The sequence below is a fragment of the Emydura macquarii genome, unplaced genomic scaffold (genome assembly GCF_026122565.2).
Source record: "Emydura macquarii macquarii isolate MOO-44397 ecotype Brisbane River unplaced genomic scaffold, CSIRO-AGI_Emac_v2 contig_3220, whole genome shotgun sequence".
Lineage (NCBI taxonomy): Eukaryota > Metazoa > Chordata > Testudines > Chelidae > Emydura > Emydura macquarii.
This window is the reverse complement of record NW_027133357.1, coordinates 7,939,225-7,955,425: the sequence shown is the minus strand read 5'-3', so window position 1 is coordinate 7,955,425 and position 16,201 is coordinate 7,939,225. Positions and strand designations below refer to the sequence as shown.

Below are 16,201 nucleotides of genomic sequence, written 5' to 3'. Positions count from 1 at the left end.
CTGGGCTTTTTTCAAAACACTACAGTTGGGGGATTTCTCCCGTAGGAGGTACTGGTGGCTCTGCCTGGTGGAAGGCATGATGCAGGCAGCTACAGTGGGTGGGATTTTTAAAAGAGCTAAGGGCTGGATTTTTTTTCAAGCACTCTGCCTCCAATAGGCTGGGCTCTTTGGGAAATCTGACTAAATTTTCTGCCTAAATCAGAGCTGGGCTCTTCTACAAATGTGGCCCTAGGCCGGCTTAGTCCTCAGTCCCACAGCAGCTCTGTGGAAACGTGGCAGCCCTGATCCTCTGTACCTGCAGTCTGGGACTTCCCACCCAGCGCTGCTGATGCATCTCGCTCCTGACTGCAGCTCCCCTGCTCTTCCGTATGTCCTGCTGCCTCTTATATGTGTCCCGCAGCACCCACCCCTCCTGTTTAAAAGCTGTGCTCTGTCCCATCAGCATATTCCGGGTCAATGGCTTAGATCTGGTCCACATCTAAAACCGAAGTCGCCCTAACCCCCTGTGTAGACACGGCTAGGTCAACGGAAGGATTCTTCCATCGCCTCTCGAAGAAGTGAATTAAGTACATCGACGGAAAAAATCTCTTCTGTCGCTGTGGCAAGTGTCTACAGCACGGTGCTGTGGTACCGTGGCTCTGCCACGAGAGCTGCTGTCGTGTAGACATCCTCCGAGTGGTAGAACTTCACCCAGCATCAGCCACTTGCTTTCCTCTGGGCAGTAACTGACTGCCCTGCAATGCCGCAAGGCCCTTTTCTTCTTCCTCCTGCAGGAGGCAGTCGGGCAAGTGGCAGAGCATGTCCCACCCCAGCCTGCTTCGCGTATTCACATGCTGAGCCCTTTCAGGTCCAGGATGAGCTTTATTAGTGAAGCTTAGGAACCGAGGCGTGTAATGCTCGCATGTTCACAGGGTCTGCCCCTCGCCAGCTAGGGCCGGGGAAGCTTCGTTTGTTTAGTTTGCTTCTGGGGTTTCAGAACCCTCTTCAAAGTCCAGTCACACTCATTCAGAGACTTCACCGCAGGTGAGAAAGCTGCACCCGGCCGTGAGCTGAAGGGTCTTAGGTCTGTCTGAGATCCGTCCCAGTGGGCTGGTGCAATGGGCCAGTTCACCCCCAAACCCACACACCTGGCTGAACGGGATTGGCAGCAGGGAGATCCTGAGAGCAAGGGTTCCCCAGGGCACCTCAGGTGGAGCGGCCGAAGTCTGCTGCCCGTGTCCTGCCCCTCTGCTTGCAAAAAACTTCCAGTGGGGCAGCTGAGACAATGAAGAGATGTGTATTGCAGGCACTGTTGCTGTTGAAACAGCCCCCGCCCACGTGGTTTGACCATAAAACAGGCTCTGGAGAGCAAACGGGGCTGCTGGCTCTCGCAAAGGGCTGGTTTGTCTTTTCCCCTGTCTGAATGTGAGGTAAGAGAGGAGACCTGCGTGCCCCGGAGGGCTGTCTGCCTTCCCCTGCCCCGGCTTGCTGGACCCGTTCTTAGTCATGTCACGGGGGGATGCTGGCAGGAACAATGGGAATGGCAGGAACTGCAGCACTGCCTGCCCCTTAAACTGCTGGTGAAAGGATCAAGAGGTTCATCTCTGCCCGTGCTTGGGCCAGTTCCCGACACACGTATAAACGCAACCAGAGGCATCTCTGAACAGCCCACTGCCCAGGTGTGTGGTGTAAGCTCCTGCGTGCGCTTGCTGCTGTGTTGTGCTCTCCCCTCCAGGGTTAGCTGGCTAGCGGGGAGGGGGACCCTCTAATGTTCTTTGTTCCCTCTGGTTAAATATGACACTTGGCTAAGTAACAAGTTCTTTCTCCTGCTGTCCGCCCCCTTTGTGTCCCTTTCATGCTGCAGGGGAGCCCCTGCTCCTGGCTGAGCCTTCCCCATGCTAGGAAATGCTGCAGTGCTTGCTGCTTGCTCGGAGCCTGGCTCTCCTTCCTGCAGCCCCACCAAGGACGTGCTGTTCCCTGCCAGGGAGGGCTGGGCAGCTGGCCCCAGCCTTGGGGATCGGTTTCCCAAAGAAGAAGCCCTCCTGCTCTGAGTCTGAGGAGGAAGAGCAGGTGGGGCACCAGGAATCCTCTTCCTCCGTGACCTCCTGTGGGCGGGGGTCCGCAAGCTGCGGGAGCAGACTCTGCAACGCTGCCGTGCCTGAGCCGATTCTAAAGCGCTGGGCCCCACTGCCTTGCGGAGAGCTTGCGAGCGTGCATCCTGGGAGCTGGTCGCCCAAGTCCCCAGCTCCGTTCTGGTCCAGTTCACGGGGCACCGGGGAAGCGATATCTGATTGCGCCAGCGTGCCGGGGCAGGGAGTTCCCTTACTCCTCCGCTTGAAGGCAGTTCCGTGGCCATCCTGGCTTCTGAACGCAGGGCGCGTGGAGGCTTGGTCTGAAAGAGGGGAGAGCGAGAATGGAAAGGATCTGAACGTGCCTATCGAACAGCGCTGGAGCCCAAGCCGAGTTCTGCCTTGACGTGTACCTGGAAGCCAATGGGGCTGCATAGATCAGGGCAGACTTTCCCACACCCTACATCTTACCCTGTGGCATCATCTGTTGGCCACCACTGGAGATGTTCACCAGGCCCGGCAGGCTGGTTTGTCGTGGTAGATCCCAGGGGCCTCATTTTAATCCTGCCTGCCTGGCCATCTCCCAGAGACTGCACTGAAGTGAGCAAGAAGAGAATGGTCCTAGGTTCCAGCCAGCCTTGAGAGTAGGCGCGGGCAGGAGGACGTGCCGTGGCCGCTAGCCGCTAAGGGAAGGTTCTGGGGATTCCCTGTCCTGGCGGTTCTAGATCAAAGTTCTCCTGGCCCCAGACATCCCACCTCCCCGGTTTTGAACGTGGATCACGCGTGACCGTACCGTCAGCCTCTGCCCGCCGTTGACAGGAATCGCCGCCCATTGCTGGAGGAGAGCTCCCCCTGCCTCCGTCGCTGCTGGCCCTGGAGACGGGCGTTGAGTCGGGAGATGGAGCCGAGAGGAAGGCCGAGTCAGAGGAGTCGGAGGCTGTGGATGACGCCGCCGCCTTCTCCGCGCTGCAGGCTTCAGAGCAGTAGAGGAGGCTGTGGTGGGACGTGACCGGCTGCCCTAGCAGCGGTTTCTGGCAGAGGCTGCAGCAGAAGCAAGAGGCCCGGGCGTGCCAGTGCTGGCCTTGGTGAGTGGCCTGCTCGCTGTCGACACCTGAGGGACAGCGCAGTGAGCGAGAGGCTGCTTCCGCACAGAGCCATGGCAGAGACATGAGGCTCTCCCGCCAGGAGGTGCCCATCCTCTCCCAGTCAGACCTCAGCTGGGCCACCCCTGCCCACTGCCTGCCGTTCCACTCTAATCCCGCCGCCCTGAAACTCTGAGCCCCACGTGCTACGGGAGCCCTTCCGCCTGCTGGGTACCCCCTCTGATGCCTGGTGTGATCCCCGCGCTCAAACATGGGCATGGCTTGCCTGGTACCTACCGATGAGCTCGCCGCAGGCCTGGCAGAGCTCCGCATAGAGGTTCTCGAAGCAGCCGCAGCAGCAGGGCCTGCCGCCCTTCATGACGTACCTCTGTCCACCCAGAGACAGGTCACACTCCAGGCAGCAGAAGTGCTCCATGTGCCAGCGCCTGCCCTCGGCCTCCGTGCATTCCTCAGTGAAGATCAGCTGGGGAGAGAAGGCACAAGACAGACCTCAGCCAGACACGAAAGGTGAAAATGGAGTCCCCACGCTGGTAGTATTTGGATCTGGGTTGTAACCCCTCTTCCCGTAGATTGGAGGGGCGGTGGGGTGGGTTGAGCTTATTTCTGATGCTAAGATTGGTGATCAAACTTCATGATTCAGGGCATAAGTGGGTTGTTGCAAGGGTCAGGAAGGAATCCCCCCACCTCTGTACACCCCTTGGATAGCATTGTACAACTGGGCACCTTCAGCTTCCTCTAAGCCTCATGGCTGGAGCCAGGACACAGGAGTCGATGGACCAATGGGCTGGTGCAGTATGACAGGATGCCAGACTAAACAGAGCCAAGGCCTCGTGTAGCAGTTCCTGTGACTCCAAGGTGGGACACGGTCTCACACAGCCCCTGGGGCCTGCGCAGTCGCTCGTGTGCGTACCTGATCACACGAGGCGCAGCGTGGCCAGAAGAACTCCGCGTGGTGTCGGCCGCAGTAGATCTTCCCGTCCTGGTGGAAGTAGATCAGGTCAACCAGAGGCTGGTGGCAGAAGTGGCAGACGAAGCAGGAGGGATGCCAGCAGGATTGGTCCCCCAGCCTCGATGCAAAAACCCCCAGGTCTCCCCTGTTCAACCTCCTGCCGCACTGCAAGGCAAATGGACATGTCATTTGGGCTGCTTTTCTGCTTTAGTCCTGAGCATCCTCCGGGGACCTGTGAGCTGTCCAGTCAAAGGCTTGGGGAAAGGGGCATAGCTGCAGGTGCTGATGTGCCCCAGACTGCAGCCTGGCACGTCCTGGGAACAAAGGCGGTTGGAATGGACATGGCCACTTCTTACCTTCTCACAGAGGCCGGTGGAGGACACAAGGCGGGCATATCCTTGCCCCAGTGACTCCTGCCTGCGATGGGCGCTGAACGCTTGCAGCTGTCTCCTCTCCTCCTCCCCAAGGGTGGGGCAGTACCTGGCCTGGAAAGAAACCAGAAGAAGGTGGCATCACAGGAGCAGCGCTGGGGGTCGAACCTGGAAGGAGGCGCTTGGGCGCTGCGGCGATGGGCATGGCATCAGAGCGCAGGCGCAAGTGCCAGGAGCTTGGCTGGAGTCAAGTGCCCCTGCGGCCAAGCAAATAAATGCCAATCTGGAGTGGAGGAAATAAGCCGAGCGGCTCAGCAGTGGACTTGTCCCCTGGTGGCTGCTCTTCTCCCCTACCCCTAGAACCAGCCCTGGTTGGAGTGGTCACCGCTTTGGCCGCCATGGGTGTGTCCCCATGTTGCAGAGCCAGTGCAGAATTTGGTAGCACTGGCTGAGTAACCTGAATAATGGGCGGCGGCAGGCCGGGGATGAGAGGCATTGGCAGAGCTGAATGTGGGGGACCCCACAACTGGAATACTGGTGGGGGTGGGGGGGGGCTTGCAAGGTAGGATTGAGGTGGATCAGAGCTGTCTTTGGAGTGCTAGGACTGAAGAAGTGGGACAGGACTGGACTGGGGTGCATAGGATGATATGTTGGAGGGTGCTCAGGCTTGAGTAGCAGAGGGGGACAAAGCCTAGGGGGTGTAGAAGAGAGAGACTGGCTCATGCTGCAGAATGATGGAGGCGCGAGCCATCGCCACCATGAAGAATCGCCACGAGAAAGTCGCTGCCCAGCTTACATCGCAGTCCTGCGGTGGCAGCTGCTGAAGGAGAGATTTGATCCGGAGGTGGCTCCTGATGTCAGCTGAGTGAGAGTCGAAGCGCAAAGATACCTGGGGAATTGACACAGGAGAGATGTGAAAAGATTCCCAGGGCGGCTAATAATTGACCAATCAAGGATTAATAATTTGTCAGTAATGGATTAAAAAATGTTAACTGTGATGATACTTTTAGCAAGAGGGGTTCTCTCGAGTCCAGATTAATTCAATTATAACAAGCCTCGGATAAGTCAGTTTCGAGTGGATATATTGATTTAACAGTTAGTAAAGGCAGCACAAACCCGGAGAGGCAGACAATTAGCAACTGCTCCAGATGGTTGCTGACAACCTGTGTCCCACTTTGCAGCTTCCCCTATGATTTCTTAGGTTAATTATACCCTTATCTTTTATTGTTTATCATTCCAATCCTTATTTGTTTCCTTCTTGTGGCATATACTTCTGCCTAAGTTATTTTCTAAATTGCCTATGCCCTTTTCAGCTGCCTCAACAAGATCTGATTAGACATTGTTTGTTTGTTCTTTTTCAGTGGTAATGTTACCTGTGTTATACCTCCTGAATGCAGTTTGTAGTGACTGTTACTATAGTCTGTTGCAGCAATTTTCTAATGTGCATTACTTTGTAAAGCCCCTGCTTAAAGGTAGCTCGACTGCAAAGCTGCGTGGGACTCTTGCTCCACAAGCAAAGCTGAGGTTCGTTCTTTGACCTCTTTTAAGTGTCAGCATAGGTATTAAGTTCCATTGCCAGGTTAACTTCGCACAGGTGAAAGGAGAATGCAGATCTGAGCTGGGTGCCAATAAAGGGAGTTGGGTTGTCTCAGGCTAGTGCCTGGAAGTTGTGTTTTTTCACGGCTTGCTGGGGAAGCCCTGCGGGCCTGAAATAAACATGATGGCAGGGCCGTTAGAGAGCAGTTGGAAGAGCCCCTACCGGCACTATTCTCCCCCCTTGCGTTTGCAGGTGCCAACGTACCTGGGTACCTAAAGAAGCCCCGCGAGGCTGCACCCCACTAATGTAGCACTGGTTGCGCTCTGTCCTCTGTGCCACCATAGTCAGCTGCGGAGACACACCAGGAAAGCCAATCGAGTGATGCTGTGATGGAATGGGAGGTTTAAACGGGGCCATTTTCAGCCCTTTCCCCCCTTGCCTGCATTTTGGGGGGAGCCACTATAGGGCAGGCACAAGAGAAGAATGAGTTGGGGGGAGGGGGGGCACAGCAGTAGCAGAGGCGATTGTGAGGTAGGTGACATGGCTTCTAGAAGCACAGCCAAGTGTCCTAGCTGGGACCGGAGGTGGGTGCAACATGCTTCATTGCCGGAGGTGCAGGAAAGGTGGCCTGATCACCACATGCAGCAACCTCAGCTCCCTGACACGGTCTCGCAAGATACTGATCAGAGGAAAAGCAGCAGCTGCTACTGGGCCGAAGAAGGAGTCCTGCCTACCTCTGCTGGGGCAGCGTCTGCTGCGGGTTCCAGGTACTCTTCCAGGGCGCAGCCGGAGTCGCTGTCCGAAGAGGAGGTGGGTGGGAGGCCAGTTAGTGCCCCGCTGCAGGGAGGTGTCTCTCTCTGGGGCCATGTAGGGTGTGGCAGGGACATCAGCGGGAGGCGAGAACTGAAAGAAATCCAAAGTGAGCTGGGACCCGGCTGTCGATGAAGTGGGTAGAATGTCCAGACAGGCTGGTGCCTCTGCATGGAGAAGGGCACCGTGCTGCTGGAGGGCTTTCAGATGGGGCCTAAATCTTGTTACAGTGCCTCTCTCTAGACATGGCCCAGCTGGTCATACAAAACCTATATGGGACCAGAACTCCTGTGGTATCTATATGGGACATCTACCTATATAGTGCCTGGATTCTTTTCCTGTACAGAACCAGTACAGGGCCTGGTAGCATTGTGAATTGGTCTGGTGCCTTTATCCATACAGAACATTTGAGTGCCTCTGTAGAACCTGTATAATAGTGCTTAGTGTTGTAGGTTTACTGCCAGGCAGAACTGATATGGAACCTATTATACATACATACGGCATCAAAAGGAAGCAGAGAACCTTCCAGTCTTTACTTGGGGGGGGGGGAGGGGGAGAGAGGAATGAGCAGTTCCACCCCAGAGATAGCTGCATTTCAGTAGCAGACAAAGCAATGCTTGGCTATAGTGAAAGGCTATAGAAATGGGAGTGTTTTCAGCTGAAGGAAGGATTATTCAGAGAGACCTTGGAAAGTTAGCTGGAGATAACAGCAGCTCTCGGGCTCAACTAATGACCCTGGAAAGGCACATGTTGCTTTGAAAAGCAGGGGGGTTGGATTCCATGCTGAGCCATGGCTGTTGTCTGTAAGGAATTAAAAGGGAGCCGTGACAGGCAGACAGACACTGAGGTGGGAGGGAACCAGAATTGGATTTCTGTACCCATCTGGAATGGACTCTGGCTCTGTAGCACCCAGAGGCCTGCTAAGAGGGACTTCCCTAGCTAGTGACACCCCTCTTCTTTCATAGTTATCATGATTTAGCATCCTGTCACTAAGTGCAGCAGCAGGAAGCAGCTTTAGTCTGTCTGTTCCAGTTTAGTGGAAAATGATTTTTCCCCCCTGTGAGCCCCCTCAGGTCTGTTATTAATCACGGTTCCCTCCAGCCCAGGCAGCCACCTCGCCCAGCAGACACCAGGCACCTCTCCTGGCTAATGGTTATACTGTGGAAAATAGTTCTATCATCCTCCTCCTCCTCCTCCTCCTCCCCCCCCCCACATCTCTGTTCCATGGCTGGCTTCCTTCCACACTTCAGTTTCCAAAACAAAGCCGAGATGTCCATTTGATGGCTGGTTCAACTCCTGCTGTTCCTTGGATGCCTTCCCAGAGGCTGTCACTCTGCGGTTGGGTTTCCTGTCCTGACGCTGAGCGGAGAGAAGCCAGGGAGGCTGAGGAAGAGCAGAAGTGGTGAGTTTGCAGGGCCATGACCGATCAGCAGCGCTGCCAGATGGAGGAATTGACAAGCCCATATGAGACAGATTTCAGCACGTGAGGGTTGTAAGGCATTCCACGATCCACACTGCATCAAGCCGGTCCCCCCCTGGAAGAGAGTCCGGAGCTGGACAGCCAGAGTGCTAGATGACTCTCAGCGGGCTCAGTTTGCTCATGAGGCCCAAGTCAGAGAGGATGTCTAAGCTGCTGTAACGTGCACCTTGTTTCAGCGCTCACGCCACCTGTGTTACACCAGCGTAGGGTCCATCTTAACTCCCTTGACTTGACTCATCGACTGGAGTTGCACTGTGACTTACAGAGCCGGCTCACTCTGCTCCCAACTCCAGCTAGTTGTGCTTGAATCGTATGGCCTGAGATACGTACCCCCACCCCACAGCACAGCACAGCGCAATCCTCGCATGCTCTCCACATGCACCCCTCTCTGTTGGGCGCACCCTTCTGTACTCCCAGCGTGTACCCCTCTGCAGCACGCACAGTTCTCTGCGCTCCCAGGACATTTCCAACAAGCTATCCAACGCACGGCCAACTTGTGGAACCCCATTGTCAGGGGATGTTGTGAAGGCCAGAATTAGAACGAGATCAGAAAGGAATTAGGTAAGTCGATGGAGGATAGATCCATTTATGCCTCAACCCCATGCTCTGGGTGTCCTTAGCCTCTGACTGCCAGAAGCTGGCACAAGCCAACGGGATGGATCACTCGCTGATAGCTGTTCTCCTCTCCCTCTGATGCACCTGGCATTGGCCACTGTCGGAAGACAGGATGCTGGGTTAGATGGGCCATTGGTCTGACCCTGTATGGCCGCTCTTATTTTGTCCTCTGCCAGATGCCCAGTGTGCACCTGTCTGCAATGCCCTTTCAACCTGTCCTTTTGCTACACTCATCCCATTGCACCATGCACAACACACTCCCAACGTGCACTACAGATGCTTCTCCAACATACATCGCGCTACAAGGTGCGTGTCTGCAGCACGCTCCCCTGCCCTGTCGCCCGCATCCCTGTATAATCTGCACCTTTCTAAGGCGCAAAAATACCTTCATGAGGAAGAATGAGTCTTCTAGAAGGCATGTGAAATAGATTGCGCCCCGCCCCCCCCTCTCCTTTTGTGACGCCTTTCAGAAGAGCCTGGATTTCCAAGTGCTCCATTTGTGCCTAGGAGGCCAGAAAAGCCGTTTTATAGCAGAGAGAGCATTGTACAGAGCGCTCAAGGAATGCGCTGGGGCCTTTCAATTCAGCCCTCGGTGCCGCTTTTGAGAATTCTTGGTTTTAATGAGTTAACCGCTCTTTCTCGGAGTCCCATCCACACTCCTCTCAGGGCCCGAGACCTCTTCTCCAAGGTAATTAGCACAGGGAGCTCAGGTTTCTCTGTTGCCCGCCTGGGTCAATAATTAACAGCAGATTGGCTGATGAACAGGAGAAAAAAACCCCAAAAGGACTGATTGCTTTGCACCTTGCGGGCAGGAAGGCAGCAGCCGCCAGGGTGGCAGGTTCTTTAATTCACTGCAGACATTGGAGGAGGGAAGGGAGAGCCGTAGTTTCTCCAGTGAGACCCCGACTCCAACTGGAGGGGAGAAAGATACGAACCAGCCTGACCAACCCTCTGTAATTTGTGGACCAAAGGGCGCCCCCGGCTGGCTGGTTTAGTGTCTCTATCTGATGGCACTGGTGGTGGAAAGCCAGCAAGGGAGAGCTTTGCGCTTTAGAAGCTCATTTCCAGTGCCTCAGAGGACGTGAGCCGTTCACTGAGCTGGGATTCAGGAGATCGGGGCTCTGTTCCTGCCTTGGACCTTGGGCGACCACTTTGGCCCATTTTTCTGCTCAACATTGCAACACCTAGCCTCTAGGTGCCCTGCTGCCTAATGGTCTCAGCCCTCACAGCCCAGGCAATGCATAGGCACCTAAGCAAGGGATCCCCAGAAGCCCAAAAACTGAGTGGGGAGCAGCCTATGGTAGCCAAAAGTGAAATGTTGGGTCAGAGATTGGTGCCTCCTTCCAGTCGGGATCCTCTGCCTCGAAACCCCTCCTGGAGCTGTGCACCTAGGCCAGCTCAGCTGCTGACGTAGCCCAGGCCCTTGCAGCTGAAGCAGTCTCTCTGTTTCCTGCTCACAGTCAATACCTCTCTCTCATTTGCCCTACGCTTCCCTGCGCCACCGACTGTCTTTTGCATGTGCTGTCCTGTCGGTGACCTGCAGCCGGTCCCTCTGCTGTGGGAGCTGTCATAGGTGTGTTTGATGCACACCTAGAGAATCAGGGTGCCCAGCAAGATGGGAATTCCCTTGCCTGGATTGAGGACCCTGCTTCAGGGCCTACAGTGGTTCAGCTTGAGGGAGGGCTTCAAACTGCTGGATAGCAGTAGGGCAGCGCTAGGGCTTTGTGAATGCCATCTGGTGGGGACTTAGGGGATTTGGGCACCTCCAGGGTGAGGCGGTAGCTGAGCAGCAGTTTTGAAAATGTTAAGGGCAGCTAATACCTAGAACAGTGATACTCAGACTGAGGCTTTGGAGCGGCAAGTGACTCTTGAATGTGTCTGCTGCAGCCGTAAAACACCATGTGATTTAATTATTAACCAGTCAGGATGCTTTTACTATGATATTAACCAATTGTAGAATACTTGGTCACACTACTGAGGCTCTTTTGGGTAATGTGGATTGCTGTTTTGGCTCCTGAACCACTGAGGTCTGAGTATCACTGACCTAGGGGATCAGGGCTATTCTCTGTGCTTCTGTTTCCCTGCCCGTGAAATGGAGATAACGCTTCCTTTCTCCCACCTCTTGTCTGTCTTGTCTATTTAGACAGAAAGCTTTGCAGGACAGGGACTGTGCCTTACTATGTTTCTTTACAGTGCTTAGCACAGTGGGGCTTGATCGTGATTGGGTCCTAGGTGCTATTGAAATACAAATGACAATTCAGCAGAGTTTCAGGAACAGCCTTTCCCCTTGATTTTCAACCATGGCCTTCCCAGTGGCCAACTCCCCAGGCACTGCACCCCTGCAACTGCTGCTTCTTGCTGGGGTGTGGGCTTCCACCATGCTGAAAATCAACGGGTGATCTCATGCCAGTTTCCACGGCACTGGTCCTTCCCTCATAGGTGGGCCCTCCTGGCAGTCTCAGCAGAAAGGCCAACGATGGAAGGGACCATGGAGGCTGAAGTCTTTTCTTCCTCCAGATCAGGGATGAAGGCAACAGAAGAGGAGCTGGCACTGATGCTACCCCTGCTGTACAGACCTCGGACTTCAGGGCTGTCAGGAAGGGACCTTCCATCAGAACAATAAATGGAGCTTATAGAGAGATAAGTGGGCAGCATTCCTGGCTGGAGTAAGGCAGTCGGAGAGGGTTAGGCAGAAGATTAATCTGGCCCCTGGCGTCCTACCCTGTGTTTGAGTTTTATGTGACTAATCAATCCGGCCAGCTGGGTTGTGGAGAGTTCCCCGCAATTAGCAGGGAATGACCATTGCAAACACCTCCGTATGCTGAGCCGGGCACCTCGGATAGGTTTGTCTCCCTTTGCGTCTCTGCAGAACTCTTCAGCTCCTTCCTCCTCCTCAGTTTGTTGGCTCAGTCCTTGCTCCCCTCCCCATGTCTTAGTCTTTCCCCCTTCCTGCCCCCTACCCCGCTCTGAAGGAAGCCCCATTAATCACTGGCCTTGGCGCTCACTCAGCCATGTGAAAGAGGATTTAACGACCGTGTCTAGCTCGCCCCTCTGGTGCAAGGCTGTTCTCTGTGCTGGCAGGTTTATTCCTTTAGACCAAGGTGAAAAATATCTGGGGCAGACTAGAATAGCCATGAATGGGAGGTGCTGGGTGGCTCAGGGGAACCCATTGAAAAGCACCTTGTTATCTTCACACACTCACACTTCTAGCTGGGGCTTTTAAACATCTAGGTCCCCAGATCAGAGCTGCTGTGAGCAGGTACAACTCCACCACAGGGTCTCCCCTGCTTACACTGGCCTGAATTTGCCCTTAGTGCCTGGAACCCAAAATGGTGTATCAGGCTGCCGCAAGAATATTCCTGGCTCTGACCTGCTGTGTGACCCTGGGAATGTCACTTCCCCTTTTGGAGTTTATTTTCCCCATCTGTAAAATGGGAACAAAAATAGTGGCATGAACCTTTACAAAGTGCTTTGAGATCTTCAGCCGAAAGGAACAAAATGAATGAGAAATATTATTCTGCTTTCCTACATTAGCTCCCCAGGGGATGGATGCATGTGCTACCTTCCAGCTCTCTGAGGGCAAGGCCATGACGTTAAATTTCAGCTCTCACTCAACACAACCTATTCCTTCCTTGGTTCCAAATGCAGTTTAAGGCTAAAGGGATCAGGCTTTACTGCCATCTTTCACTGCTCTCTCGCTGAGCACACAGATTTACTGCCTTCTCACTAGCACCCACATTTTCAAACAGGCCCACTCATCTTTCAGTGCCCGACTTGAGGCATCTGGGGTTTGATTTGCTGAAAGTACTGAGCACCCCACCACCAAAATAGGTCAGCAGGAGCTGCTGACTCCGCCAATCAGTTCATTGATGATTCAAGTTGGGCACCCAAAATCCCAGGCCGCTTTAGAGCATATAGGTCTATACTCAACTTTCACCATCTACTATAACCTGCCTACGATAGCCTCACTGCACTAAAAGCTTCTAGACCCCAGGACTTTCAAGATCTGCAGCACACTGCAATCCACTAGGCGGTCAGGACTGGAAGCAGGACCCCCAGGCTCCATGTCTCTAAAACAGCCCACCAGGCAGACTTGAGTCAGGGGCTCCATTCCCTTTGGTGGAATAGGAGTTTTCATTCCGAATGATACCAAATCCCAAAATATCAAAATCCCCTGCAAACCAGAATGGCCTCTTCCCACCCCGCTCTATTTCTCACATACACCAGGCTAGATCTTCCTTCCCGCTTAGGCACCTATGTGAAGGGGTAGATGTTATAAGTGTGCAGCCCGCTGTGAGGCACTCCTCCCCCCCGTGACAGTTGCAGCCAGATTTGCTCCACAGGCTGGGTCCTATGGAAAAATCTTGTGGTCTCTAAATAGGAGCTGAACTCTTTTTGAATATCTGGCCCCCCATTGTGGATGCTGAGCTCTGTTGAGTATCTGGCCCCTGTTTTCTAGCGATTCTCAACCGGGGGTGCACATAAAGGTCTTCTAACGGGCACATCAACTCCTCCAGATGTTTGCTCGTTTTACAACAGGCTACACAAAAAGCACTAGCGAAGTTACTACACACTAAAAATTCATCCGGACCATGACTTGTTTCTGCTGCTCTGCATGCTGTGCAATGAAATGAAAGTACAATATTTATATTCAAATTGATGTATAAATGTATGTATAATTATATGGTAAAAATAAGAAGGTCAGCAATTTCAGTCGTAGGGGGCTGGGCCACCTTTGATTTTGTAAGCAAGCAGTTTTTAAGTGAGGTGAGACTTGGGGGTAGTACGCGAGACCAGTCAGACTCCTGAAAGGGGTAAAGTAGCCTGGGAAGGTTGAGAACCTCTGCTCTAGTCACCTCTTGGGAGCAAGGAGGTGTGTGTGTTGGTCCACCACTGCCCACTCTGTCCTTGGCCTGCAGGCTGGCAAGGAGGTATAATTAGTGCCAATCACCATGGTGTTTCCTGTTCCTCTCAGAAACAGTCTCCTGCTCACCAGCAGGTAGGAGCAACTTTTGATCTGGGCTAGGTTCAGAGTGGGGAGCTAGAGGAGAAAAAGTTTTGTCTCCAACCAAGCTGCTGCGCCACCCAGTTCCTGCTTTATGTGAGCGGAAGTCCCTTCTTTCATACAAGGGTCCTGCTGTTTTTTCCTGTGGGAACTCCCCCAACTTCCCCAAGAGGGACGTTCAATTAATGGGGACAGCATAGGCCAGAAATGCCAAAGGGCTTCTCAGTGTAGCCTGAAATTGACATCCACCTGTGTGCTGCAGAGTCTATGTAAACCACTGTAAATCCAGAAAAGGAGAGATCAAGCGCCAATAGACACTCTGCAGTTCTTTAAAAGGAGCAGAAAGAGGAGGGGCGCTTATATTTTACACCCAGCTGTTTTCACAGGGGGAACACCCCCAACCCTCTTTCCACTGCCAGTGCCTCCACGCTGCGGTAACTTCCCAGACAGGGATGGTAGAGATCTCCTCCGCTCCAGCACATTGCCTTCTGTTCTTTGCCCCACATACCTGCCTATGCTATTCCCCAGACTTTGCTGCAACACGCCGCCCTGAAAGAACCTGGCTGCCTGCAGAGAATCGCAGCACCGCTATAGATCACATACCTGCCGCTTCTCGATGCCCACTCCTTCCTGCAGGACGAGCGTTTGTATTCCTGGCCCTCTCCTGTCGCACCCGGGCTCTCAGCCTCTTCCCCTTCTCCACTAGGATGACCAGACAGCAAGTGTGAAAAATCAGGACACTTTTTTCCAGGGGGGGTGGGCGGGTCTATAGTTGCCTGTATAAGACAAAGCCCCGAATATCAGGATGTCTGGTCACCCTATTCTCCCTTTGCTCGGAGGGCCATAGGCAGCAGAATTGCAGGGGAGTGGTGGAAAGTTGGTGCAGCAAAGCGAAAGGAAAACATCCAGGCTAAACCAGGGAGATCCTTTTTTTTTTTTTTTTTTTTAATCTGCCTGCCCAGGAAACTGGCTCTGTGTCAGCTGGGGTCCTAATTACGGGGCTTCTTAGCTTAAACCTACAGAGACAGCCAATGGCAGCAAGCAGAGAGGGAAATGAGCAAAGGAGGCTACTGTTAACCCTGCAGGGGAAAGAACTGTGCGCTGTTTGGCTCACCATCTCTCTAACTTCTGCCTCTCTCCTTCCCTTCAGCTGATGAGTAATTCCCCTTGCTTCACAGTTTTGTTGCTTTTTGCCCTCTGTGATTATTATGCTACACCGATTGCAAAATCTTTTGAAGCTTCAGGGAAGAGGGTTAAAGATAATTATCCCCTTTTTAAAGAGGGGGAAACTGAGTCCCAAAGCAGGGACTCCTGCCTTAAAACTCACTTCTCCCATGATGCCTACAATAAATAAACGAACAATGGGTAGGCAGCTGGAGAACCCTGACTGCTGTTAATCACATTTGTCATAACTGCCTGGTGATACCTTGGGCTCCCCTCTGTGTGCTGTATCACCTTGTCTCTTGGCTTATACTTACATTGTAAGTTCTTTGGGGACTTTAGATTCTTTGTGGTATAGGTTTGTATAGCACCTAACAGAAGAGCTAAGGCCTCTGTGAACTACTGCAACACCAATAACTAAAATGATAATGATGACTGTGAAGTGACATGCCCAAAGTCACCGCCAGTCAGTAGCAGAAGTGGGAAGAGCCCCCTGCTCCCCCAGCATGCCCTATATGTATCATCACCTCTGTTCACTCCTGTTCTGTAACATTTTATTTCCTTCACTAGGCACATGTCAAAAACAACAACAAAAAGGGACTTATGCCAGTCTCTAGGTGTGTATCAAAAATACTACCCCGCTCAACTCACCCAAGGTGGTTTTCTAAAAGAAGCTCCAATCCAGGCACATTCAGCAAGACCAGTTCTCAAGGGAACCTGTAAGGAAATGATTCTACCCACTTGTACTCAGTGAAAGTTAATCTACTGTGTTTGGGTTTGTTGTCAGCTTTATCTTGACTGCTCACTGTTATGGACTTTGTCCCCTTGAGCTGCTGGGCCTTTCTTTACTTCCTCTGTGTATTTCCTGCACAATTGGTAGTATCGCTACCTTCTCTGTGTCCTCGGTGTCCATTCACTCTCTGTCATTTGTGTCTATTCACACAGAAAGGGAAACATTTCAATGACACCTAAGCTCCCATCTGCAAGACCAGACTTAACAACACAACCATAGCTCGAATGGTTCTGCCTAGCTAGCTAGCTGTCTAGGATGTCTGTGTTCTAAGCACGTTAGGGAATTGTGCTACAATCCTGAAAATGCAATAATTTAGTCAGCCCTTTCTC

General features: G+C 53.1%; 1 protein-coding gene across 1 annotated transcript; it reads right to left on the bottom strand.

Moving 5' to 3' along the window:
* Positions 1 to 462: 462 nt before the first annotated feature.
* Positions 463 to 15,859, bottom strand: PRICKLE4 (prickle planar cell polarity protein 4). Its single transcript, XM_067531442.1, has 10 exons — positions 15,731 to 15,859; positions 14,522 to 14,620; positions 6,743 to 6,911; positions 5,268 to 5,360; positions 4,457 to 4,585; positions 4,062 to 4,265; positions 3,517 to 3,614; positions 3,059 to 3,159; positions 2,842 to 3,021; positions 463 to 2,371 (listed from the first exon to the last, which is right to left on the bottom strand). Exons 3-10 carry the CDS (start codon positions 6,893 to 6,895, stop codon positions 1,878 to 1,880), a joined length of 1,452 nt encoding a protein of 483 aa, XP_067387543.1. The 5' UTR covers positions 6,896 to 6,911; positions 14,522 to 14,620; positions 15,731 to 15,859; the 3' UTR covers positions 463 to 1,877.
* Between the last annotated feature and the right edge of the window lie 342 nt (positions 15,860 to 16,201).